Here is a 19,343-nt window from a genome sequence, read left to right on the forward strand (position 1 = left end):
TTCAGTCCATTTCACATCAGGGCAGTTTTGGCATATCAAGCCGTGTGTGCAAAAATACAACAACAAAATGCTATGGGCTGCTTTGCGGTCCCAAGGAAAGCATAAAGCCAAGGGTGCAGTCCAACAAACAATTTAACAAACACAACCGTGTGGAACCATTCAGTAGTCAACTCGAGGAACGCAAAAGAATGTCTTGCATGAGACAAAGTAAACGTTCATTATGTAAAGCAAATTAGCTCTGGCTGCCTCCATTACTGAGTCGTGTGCTTTAATGGAGGCAGAATTTACTGAGCCTGCGCTGTTTTGACTTGTGGCCTTTTTCACACACAATTATCTTCCTAACTGGAAACTGCAGCTGTCTGTAAGAAGGAATTTCTTGGCAAATGGATGCCCAAAAGGCACATCTTGCATTAAAAAAAAACACGATTCCTAATTAAGCCAGTTGAATATAGGAGGACTGGCAACTCTGTGGCGCTTTTCCACAGAAAACTTAAGCGTGTGTCTTCTGAATGCTGATTATTGCATTGGACCTCTGTGATGTGTAGTGAGCAAAGTGTCAACTGTAATAAAACAACATTGTTCAGAATGTGGATGGCCCAAATTTACGTAATTATCATGAGGATGGGTTGCCGTCAAGTACTGACTGAGCGTCAATAACATAGTGAAACATGACACGTTATTAAACTAACAGTAAACAGTATTTTGCAGTAATTGCAGTCAAACCCACTGTTGTCATTTACATTTTAATAAGCAAATGTAAAATCCTCAAATGTAAACCGCTGCCTTCACACATATTTACAAGCAAAATTAATCAATCAAAACCTCCAAACACACACATATACATACATATCTAGTACATAATGCATACATATATTGACAGTAAGATTCAGCTTTACTGATGCCATGTCTGGCCCGCAAGTTGAGTGTGTTGTCGAAAAGACAGCCAGCGGCGCCCATGTGTTAATTTTTAAGAGTCAGGGGGAAAAAAAACCTTTATTTGAAGTGCTGCGTTATTTTGTTTCATTGAGGCACGCCACCCATCAGAGCTGAGGGCACAATTTGAGGTAACTCACTGGCCACAACATCAGGTGCAACTGCACAATGTAATGAGATCTAATACATGATCATAAAGTATATCAAGAATTCTGCTTTTACAAAGTTAATATGGACCAATTTCAGAAAGGTATTAACTGCTGGCTACTTCAGCTACATGAGAAGGTCCTTTAAATTTTTTTTATAAATTGCATTATAGCAACGTGATGCACTGGAGTTCTACACCAGTCCAAATTATAATAACAAATGTATCTATGATAATAAAACAGTACTGATACCTGATTGGATCTCACTAAAATGTGTAGGTGTACCAGTGTGCCAAGATAAAAACAAGCGCACAGACTTACAAGTATTTGTATAAAAAGAAGATTCCCTCCCTGAATCCTTAGTACAAGGCACAATAACAACTTAAGTAATGTAATGAGGTCACACTGGCTCGTGAACAAGCTTAAAACACAGATATACAGAGACACCTCATCAAGGTGAATTGTGGGTGTCCATTGTTAAACAAAATAAAAGATGGACAATATAGATAATGGAGTTATTACCATTTAAATGATGCCTCTTAGTTGTGCGTGTTGTTGTCTTTGTGCTTGATGAATAGGTGGAAGAAAAAAAATGGCTGGCCAGGACTTGTTGACATTTTCACGAGTCTGATAAAAGCACTTGAGATGCCCACTTGATTGATACTAGTAATTTGCAGACAAAAGGAGAGCAAATGAAGAATGGACAGAAATGTAAAGGCGGAGAGCATGTGGGAGACATCAACAACTGATGGGTTGGGGGGGGACACAGCATTGGGAGAAATAAAAGAATGAAATACCGACAGAAGAAACATAAAGACAGGAAGAAGACACCACATCTCTTCCTCACTAATTTCAGTATGCCGGTCTATAGAGAAGCTCCCTGGAGGCCAATCTACGTTTCAGCTCCTTCCACAACAGTTCTCTCTCCTTTTGGGCGCCCTTCATGAAGCCTCGGTTCTCCTGGGCTCTGCGACTCAGGTAGGGCATCACCTCGTTCACTGGGCCGTAGGGGACATACTTGTAGACGGGGAAGCCTGCTTGGCCTTGGGTTGCAGATAAAGTGATGGGAGACAACAGGGGAAAATGTCAGGTTCATTCTGTGTGGAGTTTCTTACTGGATTCTTCCAATGACAACTCAATTTTCTGCACATGTAAATGAGAGTGTGCATTGTTAGCTGTCTTAGTCTGTCATCCCTGTGACTGACAGGAGATCCGTCGAGGGTGTCGCCGCCGCCTTCCCCAAATCAGATGGGATGTGGCGTAGTTTCTAAAAGGCTGTGTTCCCACATTAGAAAATATCAATGTTTGGTTCATTACGGACTCTAAACTGACCGTAGGTGTAATTGTGAGTGGGAATGGTTGTTTCTCGATGTGTGCCATGCGACTGGCTGGCAACCACTGCAGGGTCTGTCAGCTAATGTTTTTTTTTTTCAGGCTTCTGATTGGCCCACATGTGCTGGAGAATAAATGAGTTCTCTTTCTATTTCAAACCCTGTTAGGTGTGGACATAAATCATTTTGACCCCCGATGTAGGAATATGTCCAAAATGTATTATTATTATTTTTTTAAATATCCATGTGCTCCACTCTTCTATATCAGATATAGTAAAAGTCCTGGGTTTCAAAGCCTGGCCACACTGGCTGTTTTGTCCCTTCAGAAAACCACCAAAAAAAACACGTCTTACACGAATGCAAGACCCTTTCAAGTGGAGCAGACACCTTCCCGATGCCGCTGCTTTTGTGTTTGATTGACAAACAACAAGGCGAAAACCGACAGCGGCGGCTCACAGAGACAACCTGTCAATGCCAAGGTGACTCACTTAATATGTCACTGCATGGGCTTGTGGTCACGCTGCTAATTCTCACAAGGCAGAGTTTGGCCTTAAACCATCCATCCCATTAAGGTTTCGGAGGGGAACGTAAGGTAAGCTGTGACTTCATGTGTGTGTTTTGCTCACCCAGTGGGAAGCTGATCTGATCACACATGCCCAGGAGCTGGCCAAAGAACACTTTGTTTTCCCTGGGCAACAGAGCCAGCTCATTCATTCTGATGGCCAGATAGAAAAGAAATTAATAAAAGATGAGCATTTATAAAGATTCAGACGAGGATGACCAGAAGTGAAAATATACCTCCGTAGTGTGTGTTTCACTGTGGCCTCATTATGGGAAGCAACCATAATGTTGGCATTTCTGTTAAGAGCAATCTCATCCAGCACGAAATCCAAACATCTGGATATATGTATAAACACACACACACACACACACACACAAATATTTACTGTCACTATGACATTTTGAGGTTACCAATGATGCTTAATCAACTAGTTTGCACAGCGGTGTAAGAATATGTCGTCACGCTGCGCAAGAAGGAAAGCTCAGTTACAACCGTACTTTCTGTTCATTTGATTGTTTTAAATTTATAGCCTACAAGTGTTTTTCATACAAATATTTTCTATGATCAAGACATTGTGCATCACATTGTGCATCATTTGTAACCTCACAATGAACTAGTTTGCACAGCGGCATAAGAATACTTGGTCACACGGCATAGAAGGCACACTCCGTTATCGCCCTATTTACTGGTTTTTATTTTTTTTTCAAACTTTAATGATAAGTGGTGCCATGTATACTAAAAATCGTAATGGTTGCCGAGGTGACATTGGTATTGTTTTTAACCAAAAACAATATTGTTGAAAGATCAAACTCCTATGCTTACCTGTGGTACGTTGCGTTGGTGGTCTCGTAGTCAGGGTTGATGGGGTCCTCATAGTCAAACTCCAAGGCCCTTTCCCGCTCCTGGTGCATGTAGGCCCCTCGCACCAGCTTGGCAGCAAAGTGCCAGCCCTCACGTCGAGATAACACAACATCCAAAGTTATGTTGTCAAAAGCATCCTGTGTACAAACACTGAAGATGATCAAATCTAGATCTCACAGCACCTTTACAACTGCATAATGTTACAACTGTGATATTGCTTTCTGACCTTCAAATAGCATTGGTAGGTGTTGAAGATGACTGGCTTATCTTTGTTGTAAATCTTCTGCATATCCAGTGTTAGTCTGCGAATGGCCGGCTGCATGTAGGTCTGTTCTGCATCCACCATCAAGCGGACGCCGTTTTTTACGGCGTGCTGTGATTAAAAAAATAAAAATAATAATAATAATCACTATTTGTTACCACTATGTTTAACACACACTAATACTGTGCAATCAGGCTCTGAGAGATTACTTTTGCTAAAATATCCATGCGCTGCAGTATCCTCTTCATTTGTCCCTCCTCCTCTGCAGTGAAGTCTTGCAGTAGAGGCTCCAGTTCACCAAGCTGACCAAACAAGCAATAGGACTATTAAGATACTAATGGGCCCTAATGGAATGACAAAGACAAGGTAGTGATTAACTCCTGATCATTCGCTAACAGGAAGTGTGATTTGGTTAGTATAATAACCTCCGCCGAGCACAAAGGCAGAGGGTATTGTTTTGTCTATTGGTTTGTCTGGATCATGCAAAAATTGCAGAACCATTTCCCACAAAACTTTTCAGTGAGAATCTAAATAAAGCTTGAATCAACTTTTATCTTTAGTCCATGTGAAGCCAGTTATGGGATTTCACCCATGCCCCAGAATGAAAATAGTACATTCAACCCCCGCATTTCTTAAGGGTAGGGATCGAGCCCTGCCGTGAATATAAAAAATCTGACAATCTGACTGATCTATCAAATATGTGACAGACCCCCTCGACATAAAGGGGTTTGTAATTGCTAGATGCCAGCAAGCACTTAAAACTGAGAGGATCATAAAGCATCAACACCTTGCATCTACCATGTACACAATTATGAACCCATGTTAGGGGTTACAGGAGTTACATTATTCAGCACAAACAAACCATGTCCACATGAGGCTTATCAATGTTATTAGCTATCATTCTAGCCTTAATAACATGCTAGCACAAACTGATCTGACATCACATATGGGCAAACAAATATGCGCACCAGCACTTTGCACAAATGGTATTAATTCATTAAACTCAGCTTTTGGGATTTACTATACAAACGAAAGTAAATGATAGGGAATACAAGCAAATTGTAATGGCTAAGTAGACTACATGGAGTATTAGTAGCTGAGAGAAGCAAGAACAAGCAAATTTCATTTCTGACTATGCACAAGGTGTATTCAAGGACCAAAATAAAACAGGACATCTAAAAAACTTAAAAAACACTATCAAGGAATTAAGCCCAACAACAACACCGATATTCCAATAGGCGGGACCAAAGTAATGCTTTAATTGCTCTGGCCTGTGGGGAAAAAAAAACAGCAAATAGGTAAGATTTTCTGTGAATAACGGAGGACAAGCTCAAAAAACAAAACATCTGTAAATATGCAAATTCACAAATCCTGAATCGCGACTATGCGGGGATTCACTGTACAGTCCCTGGCACAAATGTAAATGGTCCATATTCCATGCACTCCCTTTAGTTCACTGAAAGGGGGCTCTTAACACCAGTTTAAGCCCTAGCCCACTGCTATAACTTCACAAAACCTTGTCCAGGGGGTGGTGAATGGACTATTGTAGAAATCAATACATCTAAGTGAGGATCTAGAGAAAGGTAGAAATACAGGGATTTATTTTCATTTTGAGTTACATTCGCATAAATGGAACAGCCCATCTCATGTCATCCATGTCATGAAAGAGAGAGATGGACAAATGAACACAAGAAAGGGAAAGGTGCTGTATTTCCTCATGACTGACCTGAACATTTGGGACCACAAGCAGTTCCGCCAGGTTTGCTCTGTCATCGAAAAGGCTGTCCCAGTCAAGGAGGTCAAAAGTGCTGCCAAAACAGAGCATCAGAAATATAGCCAGCACCCATTTAACGTTGCTGTTTTTTCAGCAGTTTATGTTTTAGCTACGAGATCATCGTGTCCCATTGCTTTAACCCAAGACATATTAGATTTGTCCCCCTCCACAAACATTTTTTGCGTGCAGAAACTAAGTCACAGATTAAATTGGATGCAATTGAAATTGTGTGTGTTTGTAACACACACAGATAATATTGTTATCTCAATATGGTTCAAAAATGGTATTGCTTTCTTCATGGTATCTGATTGGGTAAGGAAGCTACATTTAAGGCTTTTTAGGAATACAACAGATGCTATTACAATGCAAACTTTTACGAATGAGAGATATTCTTACAATATTCATACTTACCCTGAAGTTTTCTCCCTCTGTGCAGTTAGCACACTGTAGAAGTCCCCATTTGCACCCACACTGCTCAAAAATTCCTTTAATGCATTAACATTAAAAGTACAGTACTTTATCAACATAACAAACATTGTGTCGAGAACAAGCTCAATATGAGAAGAAGCAAGTCACCTGCATCTGTTTAAGATCCAACTTTTGCTCTAAGACATCAACGCCATCTTTACCCTGCATGGATGCCAGGAAGCTGAAAAATCGCTGCCATTTCACCAGGACTTCAGAGAACTGGAGCTTGGAGAACAAACGTACCAGATGAGCACAATGCTACAACAAGACGAGTGATTATATTGACGCATTGATGTCGTCCAGCTGAAACATCTCACCAGAAACTGAGGTCGTCCCAGAGCGGTCATTTTGATGGCAGAGAAGCCATCCATTGAACTCCCACCTATTGTAGATGTTAGATAGACATTATTTTAGTACAATACTAGTATAGTTCATTTTTTACGACTCAGGGGTGAATTTAGGGGCGTCCCAGCTGCAATGTTAAACATGTTTTAAATTGCAATTAGTACATACATAGTGCAATAAGAATTCTCATTACCAAGAACACATTTTAGTTGGAAATTACAATCGTTTTAATTAATAGTTGATTACGCTGCTTAAAAACCTATTTCACCTTTTTCGCTTATGAAAGCACCCAGTTAGGTATGCATAATGTAATTTATAATTTGTATTTTTATTATTATTTTTTTTTAAATCAGCCTAATGACTCAATGTCTAAAATTATTCAGTATTAATTATCACTGACTTTAAAACATCTCACAAAAAGTTAAACTTTTATGATTGAGGGCTTTGCCAAATTGTCGCTTCAAGGCAATGGTACTTCCCGGTTGAGAAACCTACGGACCCCAGGAGCTAAAATAGAAAATAAACAGATATTTTATTCATCCTGTGAGGGAAATTAAGGCTAAGAAAATTACCTCTAGCAAACTATCTTGTGTTTTTAGAAAACGCACCACTGATTATGTTTCATAAAATCACAACCTAAAATTTATTCAAACGAGACATATACTACCTGAGGAGCGGAGGAGATATATGACAACACATCAGCTATTGCATTGCATTCTGGGACCAGTCTCGTCAGCTATCTATGCATTATACACTAATTGGACAATTTATTCATTGAACATTTTTTACATATCTTTTAATAGGTACAGAACCTCTGTTTGCTTACCAGATGCCTCAATACATTTAATGAATGTTTCCATATGTTGGTCGCATTTGCTCTCATCTGCATAGAAATATGTTTGGGATCCACCAAACGTATCTTTGTAGTCCTCACCTGGTGGTGACAACAAAGGTGCATGCTTGCAATCACACAGATTCATAAAATTAGGTACACTTGCACAAAATAATGGTTTGCATTAGTAGAACAGGATAAAAAATCTATATCACAAGACAATACAGCTCAATTTTCAACACTGGTAGTTATTATTATATTGTGAATGCTGTGCCACAGCAGTGAGCAAGAAGCAGCAGGACAAGATTATAAAACAAGTCCTAAAGAAAATATCTACATACTGTAAATACAGCATATACTACTGTATATAGAGCATAAGGCAATATGATTAAAATAGTGGAAATGAAATGGCAAAGAAGGTAAACAAGAGTCCTGGCTCTCCGAAGATTATTATTGCTGTCCAATGAAACACATCCATCATTCCATTCATTCATTTTCTATCCCAGCTGACTTTGGCTAGTATACTGGTCACCAGCCAATTCCAAGGCACTGGCGAACAAACACCCATTCACACTAATGGACAGTTAAGTCTTCAATTAAACTAACATGCATGTTTTTGTAATTTAGGAGGAAAGTACAGGGTGGAACATGCAATCTCTCGACAGGAAGGCTGGAGTCAAGATTTGAACCCTAAGCCTCAGAACTGTTAGGCAGATGTGCTAACCACTGTGCTTTTTAATTCTTAGTAGTAGGGCTGTGCACAAATCAGTGGCGATTCGAGTTAGGATTCGATTGGGCCTAAAAATGCCATTACCAAATCGGAATTTTCAGACTGTAATCACACGAATCTTAGAATATTGTCATGTCCTGTGTGAGTTGTCTTGTAATTGTCTTGTTTTGCCGCTCTGTGCTGGCATTTTAGTGCAATCAATTATTTTCTGTTAAATTCCAGCCTCTGGTTTTCATGACACTTTCAATTCATAGTGCACAGTCTGCTGAAAATTGTGTCTCTTCTACAGACATACAGCCGACTCCAGTAACTCCAGTTCTCTCACCATTTGCTCTCACTGTTTGTGCCTAGGAAATTTTCTCTAATGTAACGGCTCTAAAGCGCTTAACATAAGCGTAATAAAGCTTAACCATGTCCGAAAACTGCCATCATTCGTCAGTGAAATTTATGTGGACAGCTCTACTCATGCACACATCAACCTCTGCAAATATCAAAACGATAACCCCAATATTACGGATTTTGTGCACGTTAAGCCTTTTCCTCTCCATTGGCGCTCACTATACAGAAAAAAACATCTCCTAATGTCCAAAAACTGAAGTTCGTTACTGTTAACATGAATAACAAATCAGGATTTATAGTGCTGGTCCAAGCCCTACTTAGTAGTAGTCCCCAACAAAGTCTTTTTTGTCAGTTTTTTTTTCTGTTAAAAATTTTAGCACATAAAAAGAAACACCTCACAAAATGTTGGAGATACAGAACATGCTTTTAATTGGACCGTATGACAATCACTTACCAGCAACCGATAACACCGTACCATAACCAGGAATAAAGTTAGTGCTGTATATTGTGTGAAAGAAAATCAAGTGAGGCGACTGACCTTTCTCTTCACTGGATGCACTTGAGCTAAATGAGAAGAAACAAGAGTGAATTAAGTACTTTCAAAAGTAGAGTTTTAAGGGCTTTATGTGTGTTAAGTGTTTTATTTAGATTGCTTCATCACCATATTTGTTTGCTAGCAGGACCGTTTGTAGAGATTTAGAGGGAAAGGGCAAGGATTCAGGATTTTTTTTTTTCACTATTGCAACGATTGCAAGGACATTTGCCTTAATCCTAATGACAAAATGGAGGTACGGTACATGCTGGTGGTGGGTACTTGTGAAGGTGTGAACAATGTGAGTTACATTGTCAAGTCAGTAGCACTGCCAGCCCACTCTGTAGCTGAGGCCTATTTGAAGCGAGTCAAGGTGAACGAGTTCAGAGTTGCGATCCACACACGTTTGTCACCTGTCGTCTTATCACAGTCAATCTTCAAAATCTTGCGTCGAGCGCGAGATCTCTATTGATTTTGAAAGATCTAATCCAAGGTATTTGAGGTCAGACTGCTAAGTGATGTCAAATTACTGTACATTGGCTAAATTTACACTGCAGGTCTGCAGTGGATATGGAAAGTCTACACACTCCTCTTCAAATGCCAGATTTTTGCGATTTATAAAAAAAAAAAAGAGAGACCAAGATAAATCTTTTGAAACCATTTTCCACGATTAATCTGACCTATAGCCTGTACAACTCAATTGAACAGAACAGCTGGACTTTATTTGGGGTTATTCAGAGGCACTCTAAATGGTGCCAGGTGTGTGCTGACTCCCATTTAAAATGAATTTGCATGTGATTGGTTAATTCTGAACACAGCCACATCCCCAGTTACAAGAGGGTGTGCATACTTGTGCAACCGCATTATCTCAGTTGTTTATTTTTACCTCCCCTCTTGAAAATATTGCATTTTTATTAGAGTTGTACAGGTTATAAATTCACATATTAGTGCGTGCAACGTTTTTAAATTATTTATCTTTACTCTCTCTATACTCTTACTATTTTTACTTGTATTTAATATCAATGTTTCCATTTACTAAACACTTGAAACAGCCCTCACGTAAACAACTACACAGCATCAGGCAATGACAACAGTCCTACCATCCATTTTCTACACCACTTCTCCTCATTAGGGTCGCGGGTATGCTGGAGCCTATCCCAGCTAACTGCGGGTAGGAGGCAGGGTACACCCTGACCTGGTTGTCTTATTTTGATGACATCAAGCACAGATTGAAGGAGTATAATCCAGTCCAACCATTTCTACAGGAGTCAGATTGGCAGCTTCTTCTTTTTTTATGCTGCCATTATCCATATCCTAAATCACTGACTTGGAAGCAAAAAATAATAATTTGAATGTGGTCACTTTCTACAGTAACCTACTTGAGATTGAATTGAAAGAACATCTGCCAGTTCCATCTGAGTAGCACAATCCACTTTATCCCAGTTGCTTCAAGACACGATTAATCAACAATTCCACACAATGATGATACCATGTAAAACATGATGTTTTGAGATGGACCATAGACGTCATTGTAAAGGAGCTGAGCTGATGTTATTATGCAATGTATGGAAAGGTTAAACTTTAAGTCAGCTGTCAGCGTACGTCAGCATCACTAAAACACATACACACTGCAATCTTTTATTCTGTCCTTCATTAAACTAAACGTTTGAAATGGAAAAGGTCAGCGTTACTATGAGAATTAACCTGACAACTCCATCTGTCTTGTTGAGGGTAAATGTAATTAGGAAAAAAAAAACACAGTTAGTTAGTTCAAAGCCATCATGCATGGCTTTTGACGTGCTCCAAATAGTGTGTCCTTGCTGCTGCTGCTTCTGTCCGGACACAGCGTTCACATGCTTTTACATGATGTCATATCAGCCGCGTGCGCCTCATGTGACAAAATTCCTAACAAGTGAGACATGCTCTTCAGTAGCCAATCACGGGAGTGATATATTTGCTGTATGTTTTTGGCATCAAACAAGGATGAAATACTATTAAAATGTTCCCATTTACAATAAGCCTATGCCATTAGTAGTGGGTAATTTTGCATTAGGGTCAAAATCCAACAGTTAAAGCTAAAGTAAATGCCTGTGTGGATTAGTGCCATTGCGACAAATTATTATTATTATAACACTTATTATTATTTCAATCCATGGAACAATAATTTCTTCAATTTCTTCATGTTCCAGACTAAAAAGTGAACAGAAAAACATCATATTTTCGTAAAATTTTGAGTTTCTTAAAAAAATAAAATGTTGACTTTTCATTATTTTGTTTATTATTTATGATTATTATTCCTCCCACATCCCAAAGACATGCATGGTAGGTTAATTGAAAACTCTAAATTGTCCCTAGGAATGAAAGTAAGTGTGAATGGTTGTTTGTTTAAATGTGCCCTGCGATTGGCTGGCAACCAGTTCAGGGTGTACCCCGCCTCCTGCCCGCTGTTTGCTGGGATAGGCTCCAGTATGCCCGCGACCCGAGTGAGGATAAGCGGTAGAAAATGGATGGATGGATGGATGTATCATGATTATATTTTATACATTGATATATTGCAAGGTGGCAAGTGAGTAGCACATCCGTCTCACAGTTCTAAGGTTGGGGGTTTTAAATCTGCACTCCGGCTTCGAGTTTGCATGTTCTCCCCTGTGGTTGGTGGGTTTTTACCGGGTACTCCAGCTTCCTCCCCTATTTCAAAATACATGTTCTTATGTTAATTAAATACTATATTGTCCTTAAGTGTGATAGTGAGTGTGAACGGTTGTTTGTGTGCCCTGCGATTGCCTGGCAACCAGTCAGTCCTGTGTGAACCACGCCTCTCGCCCAGTCAGCTGGTGTAGGCTCCCACTCACTAGTGAGTACAAGCGGTATAGAACAATGGATGGATGCATATTTACTGGTAGATTGATATTTTATATCTGTGTAATTTTTATATTCCATACATCATTATGTTTGAATGTCAAGGTATATATTGTTTTGGATTATTTAAATAAAAAATAAAAAATGCTATTGTGTGGAAAAGGTTTTCATAAAAAAAAATTTTTACAAATAATTTGTCACTTTTGCTGCACCAATGAATTCAGGTTTCCCAGTACAATATGATTGTTGCTAAAACTATTTTGTGAGTAATACGCAGATATTTGTGGAAATACAGTAGTACAACTTTCTTACAACATTGGTGTCTGTGGATCGTCCTCCTGGCTGATGTCCTCTTCCACACTGTAGTCCAGCACGGAGCCCACACCAAAGGCCAGATTCTTCTGGATGAGCGGCCTGATGGTCTTGTGATCCTCGCCGGCCACAAACTGGCCATAAAACGTCATCTTCATCAACTGATCAAAGGCTTTCTGCCCCAACACCTTTTTACCGAAATCCATTATCTGAGCAGGGAGAGACAGGGTGATGCAACCCTTTCATGAATCATTTCAACGCATTCAGTTTGGTGAGTTGGAAAGAACTACTGCAGGTATTGCATTTTTTCGCTCAGCTTCACAGTTTATTGAATATTCTAACGTTGTGGGTGCCTGTGTCGCCTCATCAGGAGTATTTGACAACATTTAGATGATGGAAGGCGCTACGCAGCTCATGTCAGTCACAATGTCCCTACAGTGGCAAGTTCTGTCTAGGCAAGTTTTGTAAGGAACCATCTCGTCTGACATGACTGGCTGTGCAAAACTTTTAAAGCAGCGATACATGTCTTTATTAAGAAGGGAAGCTTCTTTGCAAGTCTCAAGGCAGAAATTCCTCTAAAACAGGGACACATAAAGAAAGGCAGCCCATTTAACTCATCTTGTAAAGTCAAAGGTGACAAGCGCGAAAGGGAAGCCTTTTTAAATCTCTATAATATATTATATACAGTATGTCTCATGAATGCAAAATAATACCGCCTGCAATTTATGGGATAGTCGCCAGCTTCCAAGTGACCCTTGTGCAGAATGAGAGGTAGAGTGGCACCTCTGAAACCTATCGCAATCCATTCACTTCCCTCCATCCATTTTCCGTACCGCCTCTCCCCACTCAGGTCGCGGAAGTGCTAGAGCCTATCCCAGCTGACTCTGGGCAAGAAGAAACTGGTCGCCAGCCAATTGCAGGGCACATATCAACAAACAACCATTCGCACTCACATCCACACCTACGGGCAATTTAGAGACTTCAATTAACTTACCACACGTTTTTGGAATGTGGGAGGAAACCGGAGTGTCCGAAGAATGGGGAGAACCTGCAAACTCCACACAGGCGAGGCCGGATTTGAACCCCGGTCCTCAGAACTGTAAGGCAGATGTGCCAACCAGTCATCCACCATGCCACCCCATTCACTTCCAATGTGCTAAAATTTTTAAAGACACTGTAAAGTGAATTGAGAGAATAGAAATATATATATACATGCCCACAGCATTTGAGAGTGGAGAAAACGGCTTGATTTTTCACAATTTTGAAGCCTCATATACTTAGCATTATTTTAAATCAGCACTCTTCTTTGTGATGTGTGAAATTTAAAAAAATATATATTTTACAGGGACTTTAACCCACTTCTCAGAATAGTTGGCAGGAATTTCGGCCCATTCCTCCAGACAGAACAGTTGAGCCAAGCATGCTAGCACATGTCTTTTCAGGTCTGCTCATAAATTTTCAGTAGGATTGAGATCAGGACTGCGATGGCCACTCCAAAACCTTTACATTGCTATCCTTAAACGACTATGTAACCAGTTTGGCAGTATGCTTCGGTGAAGTGTCCTCTTGGAAGACCCATTTTCACCCAAGCTTCTTTCCTCATCTATTTTGTGAAGTGCACCAGTCCCTCTTGAAGCAAAACAACCCCACAACATGATGCTTCCAACGCTGTATTTAAAAGTTGTGATGGTGTTTTCAGGCTTGCAAGCTTCTCTCTTTTTCCTCCCAAAGCAAAGATGCTCATTATGGCCAAACAGTTACATTTTGGTTCCATCAAACCACAGGACGTCTCCAAAAATTAATATGTTTGTCCCTTTGCAAACTGTAATCTAGCTTTGAGATATTTCTTTTGGAAAAATTGCTTATTCCTGCCAGAGTGGCCTTAAAGCTCATGTCGGTATAGAACTCGTTTCACTGTGGATAATGACACTCTTTCCACTTTCAGCCAGCATCTTCACAAGTTCTTTTGTTTTTTGTCCTTGGGTTGATATGCACATTTCAAAAGCACATTCCTCTCTGGGACAAAGAACCTGTCTCCTTTCTGAGTGGTATCATGGGTGGGCAATACCATGGTGTTTATACTTGCATATAATTGAACAGATGAATGAGGTGCCTTCAGTCTGGAAATTGCACCCAAGGATGAACCGCACTTGTGCAAGTCCACAATTATCTTCCTTATATATTGGTTGAGTTCTTTTGACTTTCCTACAATGTTACACAAAGAAGCAGTGTGTTTCCATTGTGTCTTCGAAGACATCCGCAAGTGTGTCTCTAATGAACTCAAATGTTGTCAATAAAGACATGAATTGACCTAAAACAGGAAAAGAAGTCTGTTTTTATCTCAGACAGTGAGAAGAAAATCATTTCTTTTTATATTGTGTTCGTCAACTTCTGGTTTCAACTATACGTTAGGTTCATTGAAGACTAAATAATGTGAATCTGAGTGTGAATGGTTGTTTGTCTATATAAGCCCTGCGATTGACCGGCGACCAGTTCAGGGTGTCCCAGGCCACTGTTCCAAAATGAGCTGGGATAGGCTTCAGCTCACCCACGATACTAATGAGGACAAGCACTATATAAAATGGGTGGCTGTTGGAGATGCTAGTCTACTTCCTGACTACTGTCAAGATGCCCTTGAAATAACAAACCAAAGCGAGTAAGCCCTAAAGTTGAGGATCTGTTTAGTTTCGGCTGTAGAGTTAATTCTACTCTGGTTTTATTAGTACTAATATTGTATTAAGGAGCAAGGACAAAGGTGTGCCTATGTAGCAACAGCTTCTGTTCTGTTGTTTCCATTAAATGTTTCCTCTCCCACAGAAAGGTACCAAAAGAAACCACACAAAAAAGCGCAGTTATGCTGAGACCTTTCATGACATAACTCACATTCCTCCTCTAGGCATGTTGTTGCTGTTAACGTTCAACTTTTCTAGGTTCCACTGTATAGAAAATGGATGAACTGAGGAACCTGTGAATGAAACCAAAGTGATGTTGTGTCGTGGCCAGTCATCCTGTATAACACTGACGAGAGGGTGACGATAAATGAAAGCAACAAGCGCTCCACATACAGGGACGCTGGCTTGCCTGTAAAAACAAGTTGTAATTTGAGAGGTGAGAGTTACATGCTAGCCCGAGGCTCGCACGCAACTGGAGTTGTTTTGCTCATCTCGTGTCTGAAAACAAATCATGAGGATAAATTAGAGTATCTTTTTTAGCTGTGTCTGAGGAACTGTTACATCATTGATAATGTATCTGTCTTACATACAGTAGAGCAGTTATTGGACTGTTCATTCGGTACAACATCTAGTGAGCTCCAATACAGAAGCTGAATTAAACATGCAAGTGTCAAGCTAAAAAAAAAGCTAGTTTGGATTGAATTTTACAATATCAATATCTATGTTGCATTGAATCATACTGAGAGCTGTTTCTAGGTTAGGGTTAGGATTTTATTCTTAATGTTTGCCCTCCAGCTTGTAAGGTAGCTAACTGTTAGAAACGCCTCATACATGATATAGGGATCCACCGATACAACTTTTATTCAGAGATGGTAGCGTTCAAGTATTTACATTTGAGTACTCGTCGATACCAAGTACCGACACTTGATCATAACATTACATCTCTCAATTGTGATGAAAATGTGTTTTATTTTAATCAAATATTGTTTCAAAAATTTAACTTATTGAACTAAATTTTACTAAAACATAACCCTTTTACAAAAATTGAAATTAGTTTTAAATTATAGTTATAATATAATTATTATATTAGAATAGATTTAAAAAATTTACTTTGAATTATCGCCACACAACTGACATGGCTCCTACTCCTCCTGCAAAGTTAAGTATGTGTTGCTTCTGTTATGGACGACACCCAGGGGGCAGTGTGCTGCACGCATGCAGATGACGTAGATTTGATGAAAAGACACAAAGAACACCGTCACGGCTAAGCTACAGTAATATATGTTGTTTCTTATATAGTAGAAATAAGATATGCCTGTGAGTATTGTTATCTCATCTCTCTGTATATGTTGCTGTATCATTTGTGTTTGACTCTTCGTTATTTAAAGGTTTATACCGCCACACCAATACTAATTTGTTAGCCCATCTATGATGTTTCGTATTTTGTTAGCTTTAAGATAGCTGACTTTTGTCAGAAGTTATGAGTTTTCTTAAATATGCAACGTGCAATTACCGTTATTTTGTGTTCGTTTTACAGTAAACTTCAACTGAATGGGCCAAGTAAAAGCTTGCAGCAAGCACACATTGACTCTTTTTTGAAGAACTGTTTATCTGCCAAACTGCACACTGCAAGCTTTGAGAGGACAGAATAGTCCTGTCATGCCCTCGTTATGTGGTCAAGGATGACATGGTCGCAGATGCATTTCAGTCGCTTTATTCCACGAGCGGTAGACTCCCTGACTTGAGCCAACATCCGATCTTTGCGTTCAAGCTTGCTTTCCTTTTAGGCTTTCTTGCATCTTTGTTGACATGAGAACCGCCAATAACCCTTTACGGCCACACTCGGAGCCAGAGATGTCGGAGCAATTTTACGAGCACCAGTGCCACGTGCAGTATCGCCACCAATACCGATACTGGTATCTGTACATCCCTAACATGATACATATTGTGCAAATGTACTAATCTGTTGTGTACAGTATGTTATTGTGTTTAGTATGTATGATAACTATTCTTGTTATTACTAATCTTTTGTTTCATGGTCCAAATCATTTTAAGTGAACAGTGGCACTTCCTGTTTCAGAACCATGTAGTAACTGTGTAGTATTAAAAGCATGGTAATCTCATCATATATAACAATATTTTGTTTTACGGTGCCTTTAATTTGAAGTTGGCACAACCGTTGACACTACATTGGAGGAAAGTGTGGTCAGTAAATTGAAGGCCAGGGTTAAGGTTAAACGTCGTTACCTCTTGATTCTTCTCAACCAGGAAGTCGTAGGAGCACATCTTGAGAACCAGCAGGCTTCGAAGGAGCTCCAACGAGTCCTTGCTTTTATAAGCCTCTCTGGTCTGCTCAAAGTCCACGGATATCCCACCGCTGGCCCGTCCAGAAATAGCAGAACGTCCTTCTGAGTCAACATGTCGACTTCCGACGTCGACCTGCGTGTGCTGGGCTCGGCTCGCCGCTTTGGTGCTGACGGATATCCGCGGTCTTCGGCCGGTGAGTAGCCGCCGGAGGGGCGCCTCGGCCCGGGCTCGCGTGACAGCTGAAGCCGGCAACATGTGAGTCCAGCAATGGTTCTATCTATCTATGACGCTCCAGCGGGAAGGCACGCTGGAAGCGTTCCTTCGGATGGGAGGCTCCACATCAGTGGGGGAGTGTCTGTGTGAAGTACAGAAGTGGTTAGAGTAGCCACAAATTGTACTCAAGTGAGAGTAGACTTACCAAGGAATACTATGAATCATCCATCCATCCATTTTCTGAGCCGCTTCTCCTCACTAGGGTCGCGGGCGTGCTGGAGCCTATCCCAGCTGTCATCGGGCAGGAGGCGGGGTACACCCTGAACTGGTTGCCAGCCAATCGCAGGGCACAGAGAAACAAACAACCATTCGCACTCACAGTCATGCCTACTAGTCGGGCAATTTAGAGTCTCCAATTAATGCATGTTTTTGGGATGTGGGAGGAAACCCACGCAGGCACGGGGTGAACATGCAAACTCCACACAGGCGGGGCCGGGGATTGAACCCGGGTCCTCAGAACTGTGAAGCTGACGCTCTAACCAGTCGCCCACCGTGCCGCCTACTATGAATCATGTGAAAGTAAAAAGTAGTCCTCCAAATAATTGAGGACCACGAGCGAAATGAGTGAAATAACTACTCCAGAACGGAGAAACGACTGAGTACAGACCCTGACAAATATAATTTATCAAAAAAAAGTTACTTAAGTAAATATAAAAGATTAATGTAGCGTGTTACTAATCACCTTTGCTCATGTAAAGCCTCATTCTGTACTTAAGTAGAATGTATCTCAAAGTAACATAATAAAAGTAGTGTTTCTTCTTGAAAAAAAATGAGCAAAGTTCAAAGTATGTTGCATTAAAACTACACTGAAAAGTAAAATGTATTCCAAAATTACTTAATTGTAACAGAGTAATGTAGTGTCTGACAACAGACATCATCAGCTCATGTAAAGCGTCATTTGTTTATCTAAAATACACAGATGTGCAAAAGTACACTCACACTCTGTACTTAATTAGAAGCACTGATATTTCTTACCCCAAGTCAGCGAGAAAAGACTACAGTTGACTGGCAACCCAAATGTGGACAAGATAAGCTATGGAAATGAATGGATGGGTATTCTTTTTCCAAGGGTTGGGAGAATCTCTCACTGAATGTTTTGAACTCCTGTTTCCATTCCAGTGTCGTATTGAGCAGAGTAATGCTGCCTTTAGAACTTTGCCATAGCGTAGATCTGCGTGGGAGAACTGCAGATGTCAAACTGCTTGACTAGACAGTCTATCGACAGCTGGTTGTAGCCAATTCCATTTTGCCTCAATTGAATTCTTTCTTCACGATCAACTGATTATCATGCACATACTTGTTTATGATCAATGTTGTCAGAGAGGTATCAAGTTAACAATTTTGAGTCTTATTTGACTTAGTTTGCTATACTGCATCGCTTATGTGCACACCCAACAGATTTTATTTACCCCACCCCCCCCGGCTCAAGTGAAATAGTTTTATGTTTGCATAATTTTTATGATATACAAATGTTAAGTCTTCCTATTTGAAGATCAGTGAAAAAGGTTATGGCCCTGCAAACAGACTTTAAATGAAGTTAATCGACAAATATATACTGTACACACTTAGGCAAAATGGTTAGCACCCCTCCGCTAAAGAAATGAAAAACGACTTAAAACTGACAAGTTAAAAAAAAGAAATTTGTGTGATAGCATAATTGCTATTTAACTTAGTCACAATATCAATACAAAATAGGAATGTGCTTGCTAAATATTTCGTTTTTTCCTTGTATCTCTGCTTCTCAGTCATCAAAGTCATGCTAATCCACAAACGTCAGATTGTTTTTGTCTTTCCAATTGAATCAT

General features: G+C 40.0%; 1 protein-coding gene across 2 annotated transcripts; it reads right to left on the minus strand.

Annotated features, from left to right (window-relative positions):
* Positions 1-729: 729 nt before the first annotated feature.
* On the minus strand, positions 730-18,019 carry prodhb (proline dehydrogenase (oxidase) 1b). 2 transcript variants are annotated; one of them, XM_061767400.1, is made up of 15 exons: positions 17,684-18,019; positions 17,206-17,620; positions 12,287-12,420; positions 9,122-9,147; positions 7,509-7,616; positions 6,655-6,719; positions 6,446-6,562; positions 6,281-6,354; positions 5,822-5,903; positions 4,305-4,397; positions 4,060-4,206; positions 3,795-3,970; positions 3,209-3,307; positions 3,037-3,125; positions 730-2,122 (listed from the first exon to the last, which is right to left on the minus strand). In XM_061767400.1, the coding sequence occupies exons 2-15, from the start codon at positions 17,518-17,520 to the stop codon at positions 1,932-1,934; spliced, it is 1,716 nt and encodes a 571-aa protein (XP_061623384.1). In that variant the 5' UTR covers positions 17,521-17,620; positions 17,684-18,019; the 3' UTR covers positions 730-1,931. The 2 variants fall into 2 exon arrangements, with proteins under 2 accessions (XP_061623384.1, XP_061623383.1); XM_061767399.1 differs by having other exon boundaries at positions 12,287-12,495; positions 17,684-17,952.
* Between the last annotated feature and the right edge of the window lie 1,324 nt (positions 18,020-19,343).

This window comes from Phyllopteryx taeniolatus, chromosome 3, assembly GCF_024500385.1.
Source record: "Phyllopteryx taeniolatus isolate TA_2022b chromosome 3, UOR_Ptae_1.2, whole genome shotgun sequence".
NCBI classification, from domain to species: Eukaryota; Metazoa; Chordata; class Actinopteri; order Syngnathiformes; family Syngnathidae; genus Phyllopteryx; species Phyllopteryx taeniolatus.